The sequence below is a fragment of the Aspergillus wentii genome (assembly GCF_001890725.1).
Source record: "Aspergillus wentii DTO 134E9 unplaced genomic scaffold ASPWEscaffold_1, whole genome shotgun sequence".
In the NCBI taxonomy this organism is placed as follows: Eukaryota; Fungi; Ascomycota; class Eurotiomycetes; order Eurotiales; family Aspergillaceae; genus Aspergillus; species Aspergillus wentii.
This window is the reverse complement of record NW_024467832.1, coordinates 2,820,969-2,835,872: the sequence shown is the minus strand read 5'-3', so window position 1 is coordinate 2,835,872 and position 14,904 is coordinate 2,820,969. Positions and strand designations below refer to the sequence as shown.

General features: G+C 48.5%; 6 protein-coding genes across 6 annotated transcripts; 4 read left to right on the top strand and 2 right to left on the bottom strand.

Moving 5' to 3' along the window:
* The first annotated feature begins 922 nt into the window (after nt 1-922).
* ASPWEDRAFT_34590 (uncharacterized protein) lies at nt 923-2,700 on the top strand. Its single transcript, XM_040834041.1, has 3 exons — nt 923-1,369; nt 1,425-1,788; nt 1,842-2,700. Exons 1-3 carry the CDS (start codon nt 993-995, stop codon nt 2,280-2,282), a joined length of 1,182 nt encoding a protein of 393 aa, XP_040694783.1. The 5' UTR covers nt 923-992; the 3' UTR covers nt 2,283-2,700.
* A 1,464-nt stretch (nt 2,701-4,164) lies between these two features.
* Nucleotides 4,165-5,811, top strand: ASPWEDRAFT_167139 (uncharacterized protein; the record flags this gene model as incomplete). Its single annotated transcript, XM_040830111.1, has 4 exons — nt 4,165-4,260; nt 4,322-4,441; nt 4,500-4,592; nt 4,648-5,811. 4 exons carry the CDS (start codon nt 4,165-4,167, stop codon nt 5,809-5,811), a joined length of 1,473 nt encoding a protein of 490 aa, XP_040694782.1.
* Nucleotides 5,812-8,240: 2,429 nt separating this feature from the next.
* On the bottom strand, nt 8,241-10,184 carry ASPWEDRAFT_167138 (ribosomal RNA-processing protein RRP9; the record flags this gene model as incomplete). The annotated part of the gene is made up of 2 exons (XM_040830110.1): nt 8,241-9,752; nt 9,807-10,184. 2 exons carry the CDS (start codon nt 10,182-10,184, stop codon nt 8,241-8,243), a joined length of 1,890 nt encoding a protein of 629 aa, XP_040694781.1.
* A 482-nt stretch (nt 10,185-10,666) lies between these two features.
* On the top strand, nt 10,667-11,540 carry pre1 (proteasome core particle subunit beta 4). The gene is made up of 4 exons (XM_040834040.1): nt 10,667-10,775; nt 10,842-11,091; nt 11,140-11,263; nt 11,321-11,540. The coding sequence occupies exons 1-4, from the start codon at nt 10,679-10,681 to the stop codon at nt 11,396-11,398; spliced, it is 549 nt and encodes a 182-aa protein (XP_040694780.1). The 5' UTR covers nt 10,667-10,678; the 3' UTR covers nt 11,399-11,540.
* A 221-nt stretch (nt 11,541-11,761) lies between these two features.
* Nucleotides 11,762-13,644, top strand: ASPWEDRAFT_101092 (ubiquitin carboxyl-terminal hydrolase family protein; the record flags this gene model as incomplete). Its single annotated transcript, XM_040827358.1, has 2 exons — nt 11,762-12,434; nt 12,485-13,644. The coding sequence occupies 2 exons, from the start codon at nt 11,762-11,764 to the stop codon at nt 13,642-13,644; spliced, it is 1,833 nt and encodes a 610-aa protein (XP_040694779.1).
* Nucleotides 13,645-14,259: 615 nt separating this feature from the next.
* Nucleotides 14,260-14,799, bottom strand: ASPWEDRAFT_167135 (uncharacterized protein; the record flags this gene model as incomplete). Its single annotated transcript, XM_040830109.1, has 1 exon — nt 14,260-14,799. The coding sequence occupies one exon, from the start codon at nt 14,797-14,799 to the stop codon at nt 14,260-14,262; it is 540 nt and encodes a 179-aa protein (XP_040694778.1).
* Nucleotides 14,800-14,904: the final 105 nt, after the last annotated feature.

Here is a 14,904-nt window from a genome sequence, read left to right as displayed (position 1 = left end):
CAACCTGAACCCCAAATTAAGTCAAAAAGTCCATCCAGCGGCATGGTAGCGGAGCCCAACGGTTCGAGCTGACATCGGCCATTTTAGCCCTCCACACCTTTTGTCTGAGGGACCCAGAATGCCATCCAATGTGCGATAAATGATGGAGAACGCTAGTCAAATCATTTGCCATCGCGCTCAACTCGTCAAATTAGGTTGCGTAACAGTCCCAGATGCTAAAGCATGGTCCTCCGTTATCTGGTTCGGATTTCCAAACTCGTTGATAGTCCTCGCTCCTAGAGGGTGGCTTATCCAGGACAACCCTTGATTCTGCCGTGGTTTGCCCCAGTTGTAATTGTATGTTTTGAAGTATGAATTCTAGATTCAACCAGGCGGCAAGTGATGATCCTAGAGTAGGACACGGTGGAGTTCCGCTCCTAGGTGCCAGACCACACATAGGAACAGTTTCCATCATCACCAAAAAACAAAGTCCAGACCCACTGCCATTCACCGCTGTTGATATCTGAATGGCCTTTGCTTGTGTAAGGTGGACGACATAATTCAGCTTGCCCATGATCGAAACCTTGCATGTGGATGTGGTGCGAAAAGGGAAGAGTGTCATGATGATTCATAGGCCGAGTAACAATTCATCCACACAAAGTACAGTACCTGGTGATACCGATGTATCGACTAGGAACCGGTTGCAATTAGCTAAGGCTTGTTCCGGCGGCTGGCATCGAACGTCTCATCGGGGCTGGCTTCAAATCATAGATATAAATACTTCGGTTCAGCATCTGCTTTGCTCTCCAGAAGCTCTTCTTTCAAATCCAAGACTTGTGTCTGTCATACAAACAGCACGTTGGCCCTGACTGTTTTAGTTCATATCACTTGGAAGTATCAACACTCTTAGATACCAGTCAAGGTTAGCTTTGTCCCTATCAGCATCCTTTATGGGTATTTCCTGTGAACTCAAAGATTCGTCAAAGGCTCATCACTTTTTATGACTTTAGAAAATGGCGACCGTCGGCACACTTACCTCTTCTCCCGTTCCAACCTCGACGGCCCATTTCCAGTTCGGCAAGGATGCTGCTCCTGTCGAAACAAAGCCTATTTCTCAGTCAAATAAGGCTATTATGATGTCTGAGCGTGTTGCTTTCGATCCTTCCAAGCACTTGAACTTCACACCACCCTCGAAAGTGCATACCATGACCGAGCTTGGGTATTCTGAAAGGCATGGCATCTCTCCTATTGGTGTCTCTGAGCCTTTCCCACTGTTCTCTGCCGAGGCTATTCAGCACATGAGAGACGAGGTGTTGAGTGACGAAGTTTTTGCCAAACATCGGTATTCCAGTGATTTGGCCCCTTGTCAGTTGAGAGGGTTTGCATCAGAGTGGGTTTCCCAGATCACCGTGCTATCGGTAGACCCGCTAACGTTTCTCGTGCAGATGTGCGCCTTTCGTCTATGACGCCTGGAAGAACCCCGAGACTCTCGCTATCATCTCCAAAATAGCCGGAGTTGACCTTGTGCCTGCCATGGACCTCGAAATTGGACATGTGAACATCTCCGTCAACAGCGAGGAGGAAAAGGCCAGGGCACTGACTGCCGCAGTGGAGGAAATTAACCGCAAGGCTGATGAGGGTGTTTCAGGATGCCCTTGGGAAGGCGACAAGCCCATCGTTGATTGGCACACTGACAGCTATCCATTTGTCTGTGTGACCATGCTTTCAGACTGTACGGATATGATTGGAGGAGAGACCGCGTTGCGAAAGGGGGACGGTGACATCGTCAAAGTTCGAGGGCCGCAGATGGTAAGTTTTTATGAATATAGAATCTCCGATACAAGCTTACGGAATATCCCTAGGGATCCGCAGTTATCCTGCAAGGACGATACATTGAGCACCAGGCCCTCCATGCTTTGGGAACGACGGAGAGAATTTCCATGGTAACCTCATTCCGGCCACGGTCCTCTTTGGTCAAAGACGATACAGTCCTCACCACAGTGCGCCCAATCTCGGACCTGGGAGAATTGTACCACCAATTTGCCGAGTATCGCTTTGAGATGCTCCAGGACCGATTTCAAGATGCAAACAAGTTCATGCGTGACCAGAAGCGAGCAAGACGCCCGTTCGACACCCGTGGCCTGAAGCAGTTTATTCGTGAACAGATTGAGTTTTTGGAGCATATGGAAAGAGAGGTTGTCGATGATGACAAGGTCCAGAAAGGTGTCATCCATAACAGCCACTTGGTTTCGGAAGACCTCAAGCACAAATCCAAGAAGCGTGCTTTGTCTGCGGTGGAATAGGCAGGTCCTGGACTAACGCTACATAATAATAATAATGATTCGAATGTCTCTTGTTGCTTGGTGCTTTGCGGGCTAGCGTTTCAGAGTTTGTTGCATGCTGGGCCATCGGTTTTTCGTTGCTTGGCTCATTCCTGTTTATGCAGTGCTTTTGGCGTTTGTTGCTTGGGAAATTGTTGTTCAGCGTTTTTACTGAGATAGATATTTAGCGACATAGATTTTGAACGACCTTTTATTTCTTGCAGTTTAACCTCTTGATGGAAGTGAATTCCGTATGAAGTCTAAGCTTTTTGACCATTTGACGGGACCTGCTGCGTGGTTGTCTTTGGACATTTGTGTCCGACAGACGTTTGGTGACTGATCAGCGATGAAAACTCTCTACCTAGGTCTTTCGGAATAGAAAGGAGAAAGTGGCCTGTTTTTGAAATCGTCGAGATGTTTCAAACATCTGTGTGCCTAACTCCCGAGTATTATCGAGAGCAGTGTTTGGACCCATCAGTTGCGAAAAAACCATGCGGACAGTGCATGGAGGTCAAACCAGGTCGATTTGGACAGTTCATTGAGTGATGAAGTATTGAGATTCAGAGAGAACTTGTATCACCTTTATCATTCAGCAAGCACTGTGCAGAACTTACATGGCTTTTTGAATTGCTTCAATAGGTTCTTTCAGCAAAAATAAAATTGGTCCAAGCGATAAGTGCCAACAACCGAGGATCGAAACAGAGAAGTAAAAAGCTGGAAACTAAGGGGCTTAAAAAGCCTACTTGAGTGCCGGCCAGGTTTCTCGTAATAGAAGTGATCGTTTTCCTTGGGAGGGGGTGGGCACATGCTGCCTCTTAGTGTCGCAAGGTGCAGTGTACGTAGCAGTGACTCCATCCAAGATCAGCTATTTCCACGGCAGAAAAACAAGCGAACGTATCACAGTCCAGCTGGTGCATATGCATATGATCTAGATAATGTACCCGTGAGTGTGACAGTGGTTGGAAGCGAATTCGTAGTATCTGTGCCAAGCACATCCCACATTGTTTACCTGAGGCAGCCCTTCAGAAGACATAGCGTGGTGAGAGATGCAGTAGTCTCAAAAGTGTTGGTTGGCTATTAATTTTTTGCTGATGGTTGTGCAAGTTTCCAGTGTCGGATGTTTTGATAAGGGCTAGTGAGCATTTCTTGACCAGTGATATTATGTTTGGATTGATATCGAAGCCAACACTGAAATTGGACAGGTAGACTGTGGTTTATATGGAGTGAAGGCCATTGATTCACCTGTAGTCCAAGTGATTGATCAGTCATATTGGCCCAGTGGTGATCAGCTGAGACGTATCAGAGGCCCTGAAGAGTTCCATCGACCTTATTCACTGGCCAGAAGCGTTGAAGTAAGTCTCATCTCCGAGATGACGAGATAGACGACGGCGATGGTGATGCTTTGTGTTGGACTGTCAGTGGAGATGGATCGAGGATCACAGAGCGCTAACCCGCAACAGGCTAGCGTGGCTGCTGACTAGTGGCGGCTGCCCGTCAGAGGTTCGAGGCGTGTTTGTTCGGTTTGCGCGACAAAGTAATGCTCACGTCGCCCTGGCGGTGGTGATCAGTGTTCTGCTTCTTCATCTCTGGCTGCTGCGCTCTTTCTCAAAGTCAGGGGAAAGAGAAAGACTGGTTTTACTCTGCTGTTTGGGCGTCAATCCTTTCAGAGCTCCTTGCTCCTTTCTTTCGCGTCAGTCATTGAAAGCCTAAATGCGGTTTTCCACTTTGAGTCCTGAGGGTCCCTCGTTTACTTAAAACTTCACATCTCGCCACTACTTAGACCTTTTACCACACGCTTGAACCGGAAAACTCTTCCCGAATCTGATCTCGGTCTTTGTTTATCGTATACGGAATAAATCATCAAATGCCCAAATCGGCTGCGGCGCGAGCTGCAGCGACTAGCAACACCAGCGCGAAGATCATGACGAGTGAAACAGGGCCCGGGGGCGACGCATCGGGGGTAAGTTGGATTCTAAGGCTATTTGATATTGGGTGAAGGTATACTAAAGGATTCGGTGCAGCTTTCGAATACACTACAGGGACATGTTGACGACATTCGCACTCTTTTACAATGTGGAATCTGTATCAGGCCACTCTACGAACCGTTTACTCTGGCCTGCGGGCATACCTTCTGTTATAGCGTCAGCCCATCTCACTTATGACAATGCCTTCTCCAACAGTTTCTGACACCTTTGGTAGTGTTTAACATCATGGTTCACCGGTGGGAGGACAAATAAAACATGCCCAGACTGTCGAGCACCGGTAAAATCGCAGCCAACGCCTGCGTATCTCGTGAGTCTTCTTACACTTTGTATTGCAAGCAAATACTAACTCTTGACTTTGATAGGTTCGTGCGGTGGTTCAAATGTTCACAAGTCGTGCAGAGCTTTTGGAGAAAGGAGAGACAACTGCGGAACACACACAGCATCAACAGGAGGAAGCCGAAAGACTAGAGAATGACAAGAAAAATACACATCCAAAAGAAGGAGGTTTATTCCGAGGCACATTCAACAAGAAGCCCCCAGTTGCACAACCCATTGTTGACCTCGAAGACGATGTTGTTCGCTGCCCCCATTGCTCGTGGGAACTCGAAGATGATTCGGGTTGCGCCCAATGCGGATACCGACAACCCCCTGATTCGTTGGCTGGTACCGAGTCAGGACTGAGTGAGTCAGACGAGAACTCGGAGATGACCGATTATTTCGACGATGAGCTCGATGATGGTTTTGCGGAGATTGACGAATACGCCTGGCAAGGTTTGCAAGGCGGCATACCACCTGACCATCTACCATTTGGAATACCTCCCCAGTTGTATGGATTAAACCGCCGCAATTTTCACCCTCCCTTTGCGCTTCCTCTCGCCAATAATCCCTATGAATGGCAGTATGGCGGCCGCTCGTCTCCTGTTATTGGCGATAGCGAAATTGGCGATAGCGAAGATGAGGAAGAGGAAGAAGACTACGATGATGGTGAGATGGACTCTTTTATCGATGATGACGAACATGTTGATGAGAATGACTACAACTCCGAATCGGACCGGTCGACGGTGGTTGGTGATAATGAGTACCACGAACGAGATTATTACCACGAGCCCCAGCACTATCGCTTCGATGCCTCGCAAGTGGACAGTGATGTTCCGATGTCACAACAAGGCGATGGAAGCGATGACTCGGAAGATGTTGTTGAAGAAGATGAGGACCATGATGACGACGACGATGACGATGACGACGAAGAGCCAATACGACCAGCCGTAAATGGTCCGCGGTATAATACCCAGCGCTTCGGTCCGCAGGGCAACCCATCTGGCTTCAGACCAACTCTGCACTCCCGGATGATTAACAGATCTCGTACTGAAAATCCCCTCCAAACTCCGCGTTCAGTTGGATCATCTGCGAACAATGCAATAAGTCTTGACGATGATGATGACGAGGACGAGGACTCTGACGAGGGCCCTGTTGGACCTTCGCGGCGAGGAAGAGACAGAAGGAACTGCGGGCGTCTCGCATATTGACCCATGCTTTTATATACTCGCAGATTCTGACTGAACACATCAGATTTCCGATTACGGATGGTTATCCACTTTATTATTATCTGCCGTCTTTCATTAAAATGAATCAACACAGTGAAACCGTTTCAAAGACGCCCATTCTGGTTGATACGGTATCCGGTCTTTGCGAATGTTTACAGTCGACATTCGATCATGTTTTTTGGTAACATTGTGTTATCCTCTTCAACTCTTTCAACTTTTCAGAGATCAAGCATTATGGCGCTTAGGAGGGGAAAATGATTCTATACTGGTTATTATTCTATTATTCGAAGTGACATCCAGTCTCAAAAAACCCATCGCAAATACCCCATTGTTACGGATTCTCTTATTTTTGTTTTTATAATTTGGGTAGCAGGGCCATAGCGAACTTTAGTTAATTGCTTTAGGAAAGCAGAATGTATTCTACGATTCAAGACCTCAACTCCTGTTCTTACACTACAGTTTATGTCTGCCTGTGAATCGAGCTAACCAACAGTACCGGGTTATTACCACTTGGCCTGACTACCTAGGTATGAGGCAGACTGCACAGCACCGGCAGTCTGCAAAAGAAATATGCGGGAGAAATAGGTCAGTCTTATCATGCATTTTGAGAAGCCAATGATATCAAGCCACGAATCCAAGGGATTTTTCCATTGACAGGCCTATCCAGGAAATATTCAACCTTATGCAGATCTTGCTTCAGTCGAGACAGTCTGTCACATATGCAAACCAAACAGGACGTTCGAAATTCTCGCCATGAATAGCCAGAATGAGAACTGCATTAAGTGTCAAGTACCACTAATGACATGGGGACAGCTTTAAAAACATTCAAAGTACTGCCAACCCTTGTGTTTCCATGCAGACTGCCATGAATGCCAAGATCTGAGCAATGAACGCTTGCGCGAAGAGTGCAAGTACATGAGACTGGGCCATATCGTGCGATGTGTGGTGCTTGGGAATGCTATTGGCGAAGGCAAGTCGAGTGCGGACGGTGCTCATGAAGGGTACTATGGATTCAAAATTTATCTTGGATGTCTCTCGGATATACAGAAACGGCCTGCACACTGTCAGATTTGCCATTATTTTACACAACTAGTAAGACTGAAACCTGATATTCCACTGACAAGTACTGCGAGTTTTCCTGTGTTATCACAGTGAGACAAATCCCCCCGAATTTTGTGTTGGGGTGAGTTGTAACTTACACACCAAGAAGTCAATTCAAAGACGACATATTCCCCTCATGGTCACGGTGCTCAGTGAAGAACCAGATCAACCCTACCCGCCGCAACAAGTCCGAAAATACTGTAGCACACCGGCAATTTTGGCAATTCCATCTGGCACCGATGACAAGCCATTGCTAGAGGTTTCTTATGAACAATCAAAAAAATTCGATGGAACTTGGAGCCCTCGTAGCATTAAACCCTTGGAAATGATTGTTCTCATTTCTTGGAGAAAATGGCTGCTACCCTGGAAAGCTACCAGCTACACTCGACTTTGACGGCACATGGACGCAATATCAAGATCTAGTTACCTCCGTTGTGGCAATCCCTGGCTCATCTCTGTCAAGAATCATTCGATCTCACTAATGGCGCACGGTCTATTTGTCCCAAATTCTCGCCATATCAAATGGAATCAGCATCGAGGCCAGGGCGCATCCTTCTATGTACACAGTCGTGTCGATTGCGAGTGTCGATATCCGACTCAACGACTAATACACATAGGCAACGTTATGTTTCACTTGACAATACACGAGACAAATTTACAGCTTGGGTGTCGCATGAAGATATAAACTCTCAAAGTCTCCATGGTTCTGATTCCTACGTCGATGCTCTCGCCGTCACTTTGGGATCTAGCGATTTGTATATCCTGACATGCGAGTACGGAAAATATGAAAAATAGTTAGTCTGGTGTGACTCGAAAGGATACGAGTTTGAGGAGTATACAAAGATGATGCAATATATGGCCTACATGGGACATCAGTTCTCTGTTGGTCTGCTTCTGGTTCGGCCCGATTGTGGTATTAGTAGACATGTTGGTGTCGGTGAAGTCTTTTTGCAGCACTGGATTGCAGAGAAGCCCCAGTTTGGGACGTTCATAATTGAATAAATAATACCTTCAACTATTTCAGAGAATACTGCAAAATATAATTTTCTTAACCTTATATTTTTTTTTTTTCGTCCTGAGCGTGTCTTCTACCCAGAATGTCATGATGTATAGGCACATATTTACATACAGACGGACCCAGCTGGATTCCAAACGCCTGGAGTCCCCAAAAAGAAAAAGAAAACAATCAAAAAGAAACAAGTTAAAAAAAAAGCCTTTTTGATGCAAAATACCAACATGAACATGAGTCACCAATGGTCTATCCCATTACCACTTTTACAAGTAATCCATATGCGCCGCATCGTAGCCTATTATGCCTCAGATTTGTTTGATTTCTCCGAGCTAAATGGAACCTCGAAAACGACAGCACCATTTCGGCCGTCAGCGGTAGCTCCCTCGTGGAAGTTGTTGGCAAAGCACTTCCAGCGACCAAGACGATGCTCTTTTCCAACAGCAGCAACAATGCACAGACCCCGGGATTCTGACTCAGAGGCTTCCGATTTCGACTTCAACTTGGATTCGACGGTTTGGCCGGGCTTGATGGTGTCGAAACGACGCTCGAAAACCGCAATATCGTTAACAACACCCTTGATGAGAGGCTCGGCATCTTCTTTAGGGTCTTCAGCCCTTTGGGTTTCGGGCTCATCGATGGCCATGCGGTCTGATTTGACTGGAGTGTTAAAGGCAAGGTTTTGGTTCAACTGGCGAGAGGGAGTATCGGGTGCTAAGGAACCTGGTGTTCCTTTACCGACGGGGCCCAGGGGGATTATCGTCTTTTTATCCTCTGAGATCTTCCATGCTCGGATCCAGCCGTCCCAGCTGCCACTGAGAACAATATCGGTACCTGGGACTGTGGCCAAAGCGGTGATCCAACGAGGCAGACGGCGGAGGTGTTTGGAGTTTGATGCAGCGGTCTCTTCGTCAACCTCGCAGGATAGCTCATCCAGTGGTGGTATGGGATCCAGCCCGTGGGCAGCAGGGATTGTATGAAGTGGTTTCTTCTTGTGCACGGACCAGAGAGCCAGAGAGCCAGAGTCGGATCCAGTCACAAAATGGTTAGGAGGTAGGGCAGCCACGCAATCAATGTTGTTCTCGTGGTATGGGGTATACTTCGAAGCTCCTCCACGGAAGACAAGCTGGGACTCTTCCGCGACCTTCCATAATCTCGCTGTACGGTCTCGTGCTCCGACGCTGACACATTGGTCAGTCGTCATGGCAGCAATCGACACAACGTTGTCTTGATGTCCAAATAGCGTTTCAACATAGGCATGACCCGCCGAGCTCAATGACCATGTCTTGATCGTTCGGTCAAGGGACCCGGTGAACAATTGCTCACCAGAGTTCATACTAGAGATATGTCTGACAAACGCAAGCCCGCTGATCGAGTCGCGATGTTGTGTGAAGGTCTTCAGGGGTGTCAAAGTTTCAGCATCCCAGATGATTAATTTATTATCCTCTCCACCAGTAGCCACGTATTTTCCAGATGGCGAGATGGCGACAGACAAGATGCTCTTAGAGTGGCCTTGCTCTTCTTCGCCCTCCTCAGAGGGCTGCTGCACACCCCGCACAAACTTCAACTGCTTGGGCTTCTTCCGCTGCGGACGCGGCCGCCGCTTTCCATTTGTTTCAGAGGTGTTCGGATTGTTGGGCGTAGCAAGTTCCCACTTGACCAAAGTTTTATCTTTCGACACTGTGTAGACATATGGCGCGTGGGCCGCGATGGAGGTTGTCGACTGGGTATCTGCCCGGAAGAACGAATGCGATGCGGTCGAGAAGGACAAATCTGAAGCTATTTGACGGTAGGCCCGTCCTTTGAATTCGTCCTGTACCAATGTCAATTATCTACCAAGAAAAAAGTATAGGACGTCAATACATACCACATCCTCTTTTAACCGCTCTGCGATTAAATCGCGATCAATCTCAGCCGCATCGAAGCCGGCGACGTCCACCTCATCCCGCACATTGTCCAAATATCTCTCGGCGAGTTTCAATCTTCGCTCTGCGGCTGTCTCGCCATCTTCCGATTCCGAACCGCTCTCAGATCCAGACTCTCCTGATGCTACACTGTCCGCATTCTCGTTCTCTTCCGAATCACTGCCAGAAATGGATTCTTCCCGATCTCTAGATCTGCCTCCACCCTTGGCGCGGGATTCTCCCTTGCCATCAACACCTCGCTTTTTCGATCCCGGAGCTGCGGCGCGATCGTCCCTCTTCCGCTTGCGCTGGGACGCGGGCACTGTGAAAAAAGAGGACATGGCGACGAATTGACAAAGGGCGTCGACTAGCCAGCACCACCAGCAACTGAGACTGCAAAATATCTGGCGACGAAAACAACGTGCGCAGTCGGAGCTGAAGTCGAACGGGACTTTTCTTTCTTTCTTTCCGCCGCTCTTGACGCTCACTTTTTTTCTGCCGCTGGTCCGTGCGGAGGGCGCTTCGGAAAAAGCCATGCGCCTAAATGCTGACTCAGCGGGGCAGCTCCGCTCCAACTCAGCTCCAGGCGTCAAGCTCACCGCGCGGTCCATGCCTGAGCGACACCAGCTCTCATCGTCCCTTTGTGCTGTCTCTTCCATCCGTCAGATAAGTCAACTCTAACCTTTACATATTATTTCGGATAATTACGAGCAAAGATGTGAGTTTTCTTGGTGGAGATGGAGGGTGTGATGACCTCATTTAACACGATTCTAGGGAGGTTCTACTGGGTATCACCGGCAAGGACTTCGTCATTTTGGCAGCGTCCAAGGCCACAATGAGGGGACCGACGATCATCAAGGCTGAAGATGACAAGACAAGACAGCTGAACAAGCACACTGTCATGGCTTACTCGGGAGAGGCGGGAGACACAGGTTCGTGGACGCAGTGATCTGGTTGTGAATGTGGGGACAAAGGGCTAACGGCTCTGGAATGGACAGTGCAATTCGCCGAATACATCCAAGCAAACATCCAACTATACACGATGCGAAACGATACACAACTTGGCCCTAAGGCTGTGGGCAGCTTTGTTCGGGGAGAGTTGGCACGGAGTTTGAGATCGCGGAATCCTTACACAGTCAACCTCTTGCTGGGCGGAGTAGACCCTATCACACTAGAACCTAGTCTCTACTGGGTAGACTATTTGGCATCGTTGGCCCCTGTGCCTTACGCCGCACATGGTTATGCCCAGTAAGTGGTCCAACCCATGGGTAAATGGGTAGAGCTAATTCGGTTCAGATTCTACTGCCTTTCCATCCTCGACAAACACCACCACCCTGATATCTCTCTCGACCAAGGTCTGAAGCTCCTAGAGATGTGCACAGACGAGCTGAAGCGTAGACTACCGATCGACTACAAGGGCGTATGTTCTACCCCCCAACTTGGAATACTTTTTAACATTTTCTGACCAACATCACAGGTTCTGGTCAAGGTTATTAGCAAAGACGGTGTCCAGGAGGTAGACTTCGATAATAGCAAACAAGTCACTAGTGCGTAATCTGTGATCGTCAAGCCTGGAATGGCGTTGTTGTATCATACCATTTTCCTCATATTTCTTCTTTACGAGACTCAGTTTGGGAGATCGGTTGCATGGCAGGACTTTCCATGACTTTTACGTTCGTGGTCTCCAATACTCTGGGTAGAGAGAATGAAAATGATGATCAAGAAATAAATTATATCCCAGCCGTAAGAATCGCAGTTGATGTAGTCTTGTCAATCTGATAGTGATGCGTATCGGTGACGCTGGATCGATGTTTGCCAGGTTTGCATCTCCGCTTCCATCGCGTCTTTTGAGCTTCTCCGCCGAGCATTTCACCAACCCAGCAGCATTCGGTCCCGAACGCCCGATTCAATTGCCATGATGTCAAAAAGACAAGCGGAGCTGTCGCTGGAAGAGCACGATCCCGCCCTGGGCTCACCTGCCTCCAAAAAGGCCCGCGTGGAGGAAGACTTGGAAGAAAACGATCCCCGCAATGGAGCAGTACCTGCGCAACGAGCCAGCGACCAGGAACTGGAACAGCATGACCGCAAAGGACAGAATGTTCTTGGAGCATCGGATAGTGAGGGAGAGGTGTTGAATGAAGCCGTACAGGATGAGTCCGAGTCGTCCGACATCGACGACGATACACCAGCGCTCGCGGCCCCGAAACGCCAAACTCAGCCCATGGAAGGTTATAGCGACTTGTACCTCGACACGATCAATCGCGGGGTGCTTGACTTCGACTTTGAAAAGCTTTGCTCGGTCACTCTATCGAATATCAACGTGTATGCTTGTTTGGTGTGTGGCAAATATTTCCAGGGAAGGGGGCCCAAATCGCATGCCTATTATCACGCCCTCGAAGTTGGACACCACGTCTTCATCAATATCGGAACAAAGAAGGTCTTTGTTTTGCCAGAGGGATATGAAGTCAAGAACAAGAGTCTGGATGATATCAAATACGTGGTCGATCCACACTACAGCAAGGAAGATGTCGGCAAACTCGACAAGGAGGTTCATGATGCATGGGATCTCGCTGGATCCCGTTATAGACCTGGTAGGACACCAATTTCGCCACTTTGGAAGGTATTTGCTAATATATACTAGGGTTTGTTGGCATGAACAATATCAAAGCTAACGATTACCTGAACGTCGTGGTTCAGCTCCTGGCACATGTCTTCCCTATTCGTAATTTCTTCCTACTGCATCAGTTCCCGGTCCCTGGAACACCGGAGCTGGTGCTTCGCTTCAGTACATTGGTGCGGAAGCTTTGGAACCCGAAAGCTTTTCGATCACACGTGTCTCCGCACGAATTGCTGCAAGAAATTGCACTGCGGTCGTCGAAGCGCTTCACTCTTACCCAACAGTCGGACCCGGTTGAGTTCCTCTCTTGGTTCCTGAACAATCTGCACCTCTCCCTGGGAGGCTCCAAAAGGCCGTCTTCTACCCCTACAAGTGTAATCCAGGCAGCTTTTCAAGGGCATCTCCGAATTGAAAGTCAGGCAATCACAGCGCATTCGGATACCCAGAACGCTCGTTTGGTGTTTACCGAGTCAGGCACCATCAATAACCAAGTCACTCCGTTCCTCATTCTCACCCTTGACTTACCACCCACACCTCTTTTCCAATCCTCAAACCGCGAATCCATCATTCCTCAGATTCCTTTGACAACATTGCTGAACAAGTACAACGGCATCACTGCATCAGAGAAACTTGCTCAGCGTGTCCGACACCGCTTGCTACACCCCCTTCCTCCTTATCTTTTCTTCCACATCAAACGTTTCAGCAAGAACCGATTTGTTTCCGAACGCAACCCCACCATTGTCACCTTTCCATCTCCTCGTTCCCTCGACATGTCCCCCTATGTGGAACCAAACCCAAACATCTGGCCTCCGGGAGAGCCTATTCTGTACGACCTTGTTGCCAACGTCATCCTCGACCCCTCTGTGGCAGCACCAGGAGCGGCCGAAGATGCGGCCGACAAAGGCGTCAACGCGGCCTCGGGGGCATCTGGGGCTGGCGCGGGTAGCGAAAAGGTTTCCTGGCTTGTCCAGCTGCACGACAAAGCGGTGGGGGCAGAGAACCAGCGACAACAGAGCGAACGTGGTGGTGAGCCCCGCGGACCAGAATGGCTTGAAATTCAGGATCTGTTTGTCAAGCGGGCCGAGAGCGAGACTTTATTCACGCGAGAAGGATACCTTATGGTCTGGGAGCGCCGAAAGGTTCCTGGCAAGTCGAACAAGGGGAAGAAGCCGGCTGGAAAGTAGAGCGAGGATGTGTGTGTGTGTGTGTGTGTGTGTGTGTGTGTGTGTACATTGTCTTGGGATATGTGATGATGGTTTTCTGGTACTTTAATATATGCCAACACTACACATTTAGGCGTTAGGGATCGTTTCTGTATAATTAAATTATGATCATGAAGTCTACCTATCTACAGGGTCTCCGATCCCTTCTCTTTCTCCCCATGACTGCAGTTTCATTCCTGCGCAGCTTCAATTCAACAATACTCACCCCAACACCACATTCAACAACCAAGTGGAATTCTTCATGTGAAGCCGCTTCCTCACGTTCAATATAAAGTCGTACAGGAAACCAGGTCAACTGAATCTCAAAACAGCAACTCCAGCCATGAATGCCTTTTAAAGCTAGTAGTATATAATTTAATCATCTCGGATTGGATCCTGGAAATGCCCCGAAAAGCCCTCCACTCGAAGCAAATACAGCCACCTAGCCAGCGCAGTGCATGGGAATTGAGGCCTATCGAGCAGAATACAATTACGACAGAAAATGACAAGATCACATTGAATCAAGTACTTGGAGACCGCCAACTTCCTCTCACGCTCAAACTTGTAGTCAAGTCGATCAAAATAGCTCGCTTGATACTAGAACACCAGGGGCTCCTCGCCTGGCATGAGAGTGCTTGAATCCACGGCGTTGTCCAGATGTTCCAGCCGGACAAACCCACCTTTGGGGCTGAGCACGAGCTGCGAAAAGTGATTCTCCTTCGAGCCCCGGGCTGTCTCGATAATGCCAACGTGAGATGTCGGGGGCTGGTGCGTAAACATGCGTTTCCAGCTGGCTTTAACGTAAAGATATGCACGCTCTTTGCCTGCGTCGATCACGGGGAACTGACGCTCTTTATAGATGATACCTCTTGGCCTTGTACGAAGTTCTTCTCGAAAGTACTGAGGCCATAGGTTTTCTTCGATTAGGGGGTTTTGGATGCGTTTCTGGCCCAAGCAATATGGCTTATTGGTTGGCTTGAAGAAAAGAGCACACTGGAGAGCGTGGGAGCCTTGGATGAGACGATGCCAGTGGCGGCAGACTCGCTGGGCCGAAGTTAGCAGAGTAACGTTGTCTGTATGCAGGAGAATAGCTTCGAGTATTTCTGTGATGGAGAAAATATGGTGTTCTTGGGCCATCTTATCGTTGGTTGGTGAGAGAGAAAAGAGGAAGATAGATTCGGACGGGATGATGAGGATGATGAGGTTATTCAAGGTCAAGTTTAGGCACCAGCTCTATTTTAT

Coding starts and splice junctions, on each gene's coding strand:
- ASPWEDRAFT_34590 (XM_040834041.1), top strand. CDS start 993: ATGGCGACCGTCGGCACACTTACCTCTTCTCCCGTTCCAACCTCGACG. Junction 1,370..1,424: donor TTGAGAGGGTTTGCATCAGA/GTGGGTTTCCCA, acceptor TTTCTCGTGCAG/ATGTGCGCCTTTCGTCTATG. Junction 1,789..1,841: donor AAGTTCGAGGGCCGCAGATG/GTAAGTTTTTAT, acceptor GAATATCCCTAG/GGATCCGCAGTTATCCTGCA.
- pre1 (XM_040834040.1), top strand. CDS start 10,679: ATGAGGGGACCGACGATCATCAAGGCTGAAGATGACAAGACAAGACAG. Junction 11,092..11,139: donor GCCGCACATGGTTATGCCCA/GTAAGTGGTCCA, acceptor AATTCGGTTCAG/ATTCTACTGCCTTTCCATCC. Junction 11,264..11,320: donor TACCGATCGACTACAAGGGC/GTATGTTCTACC, acceptor CCAACATCACAG/GTTCTGGTCAAGGTTATTAG.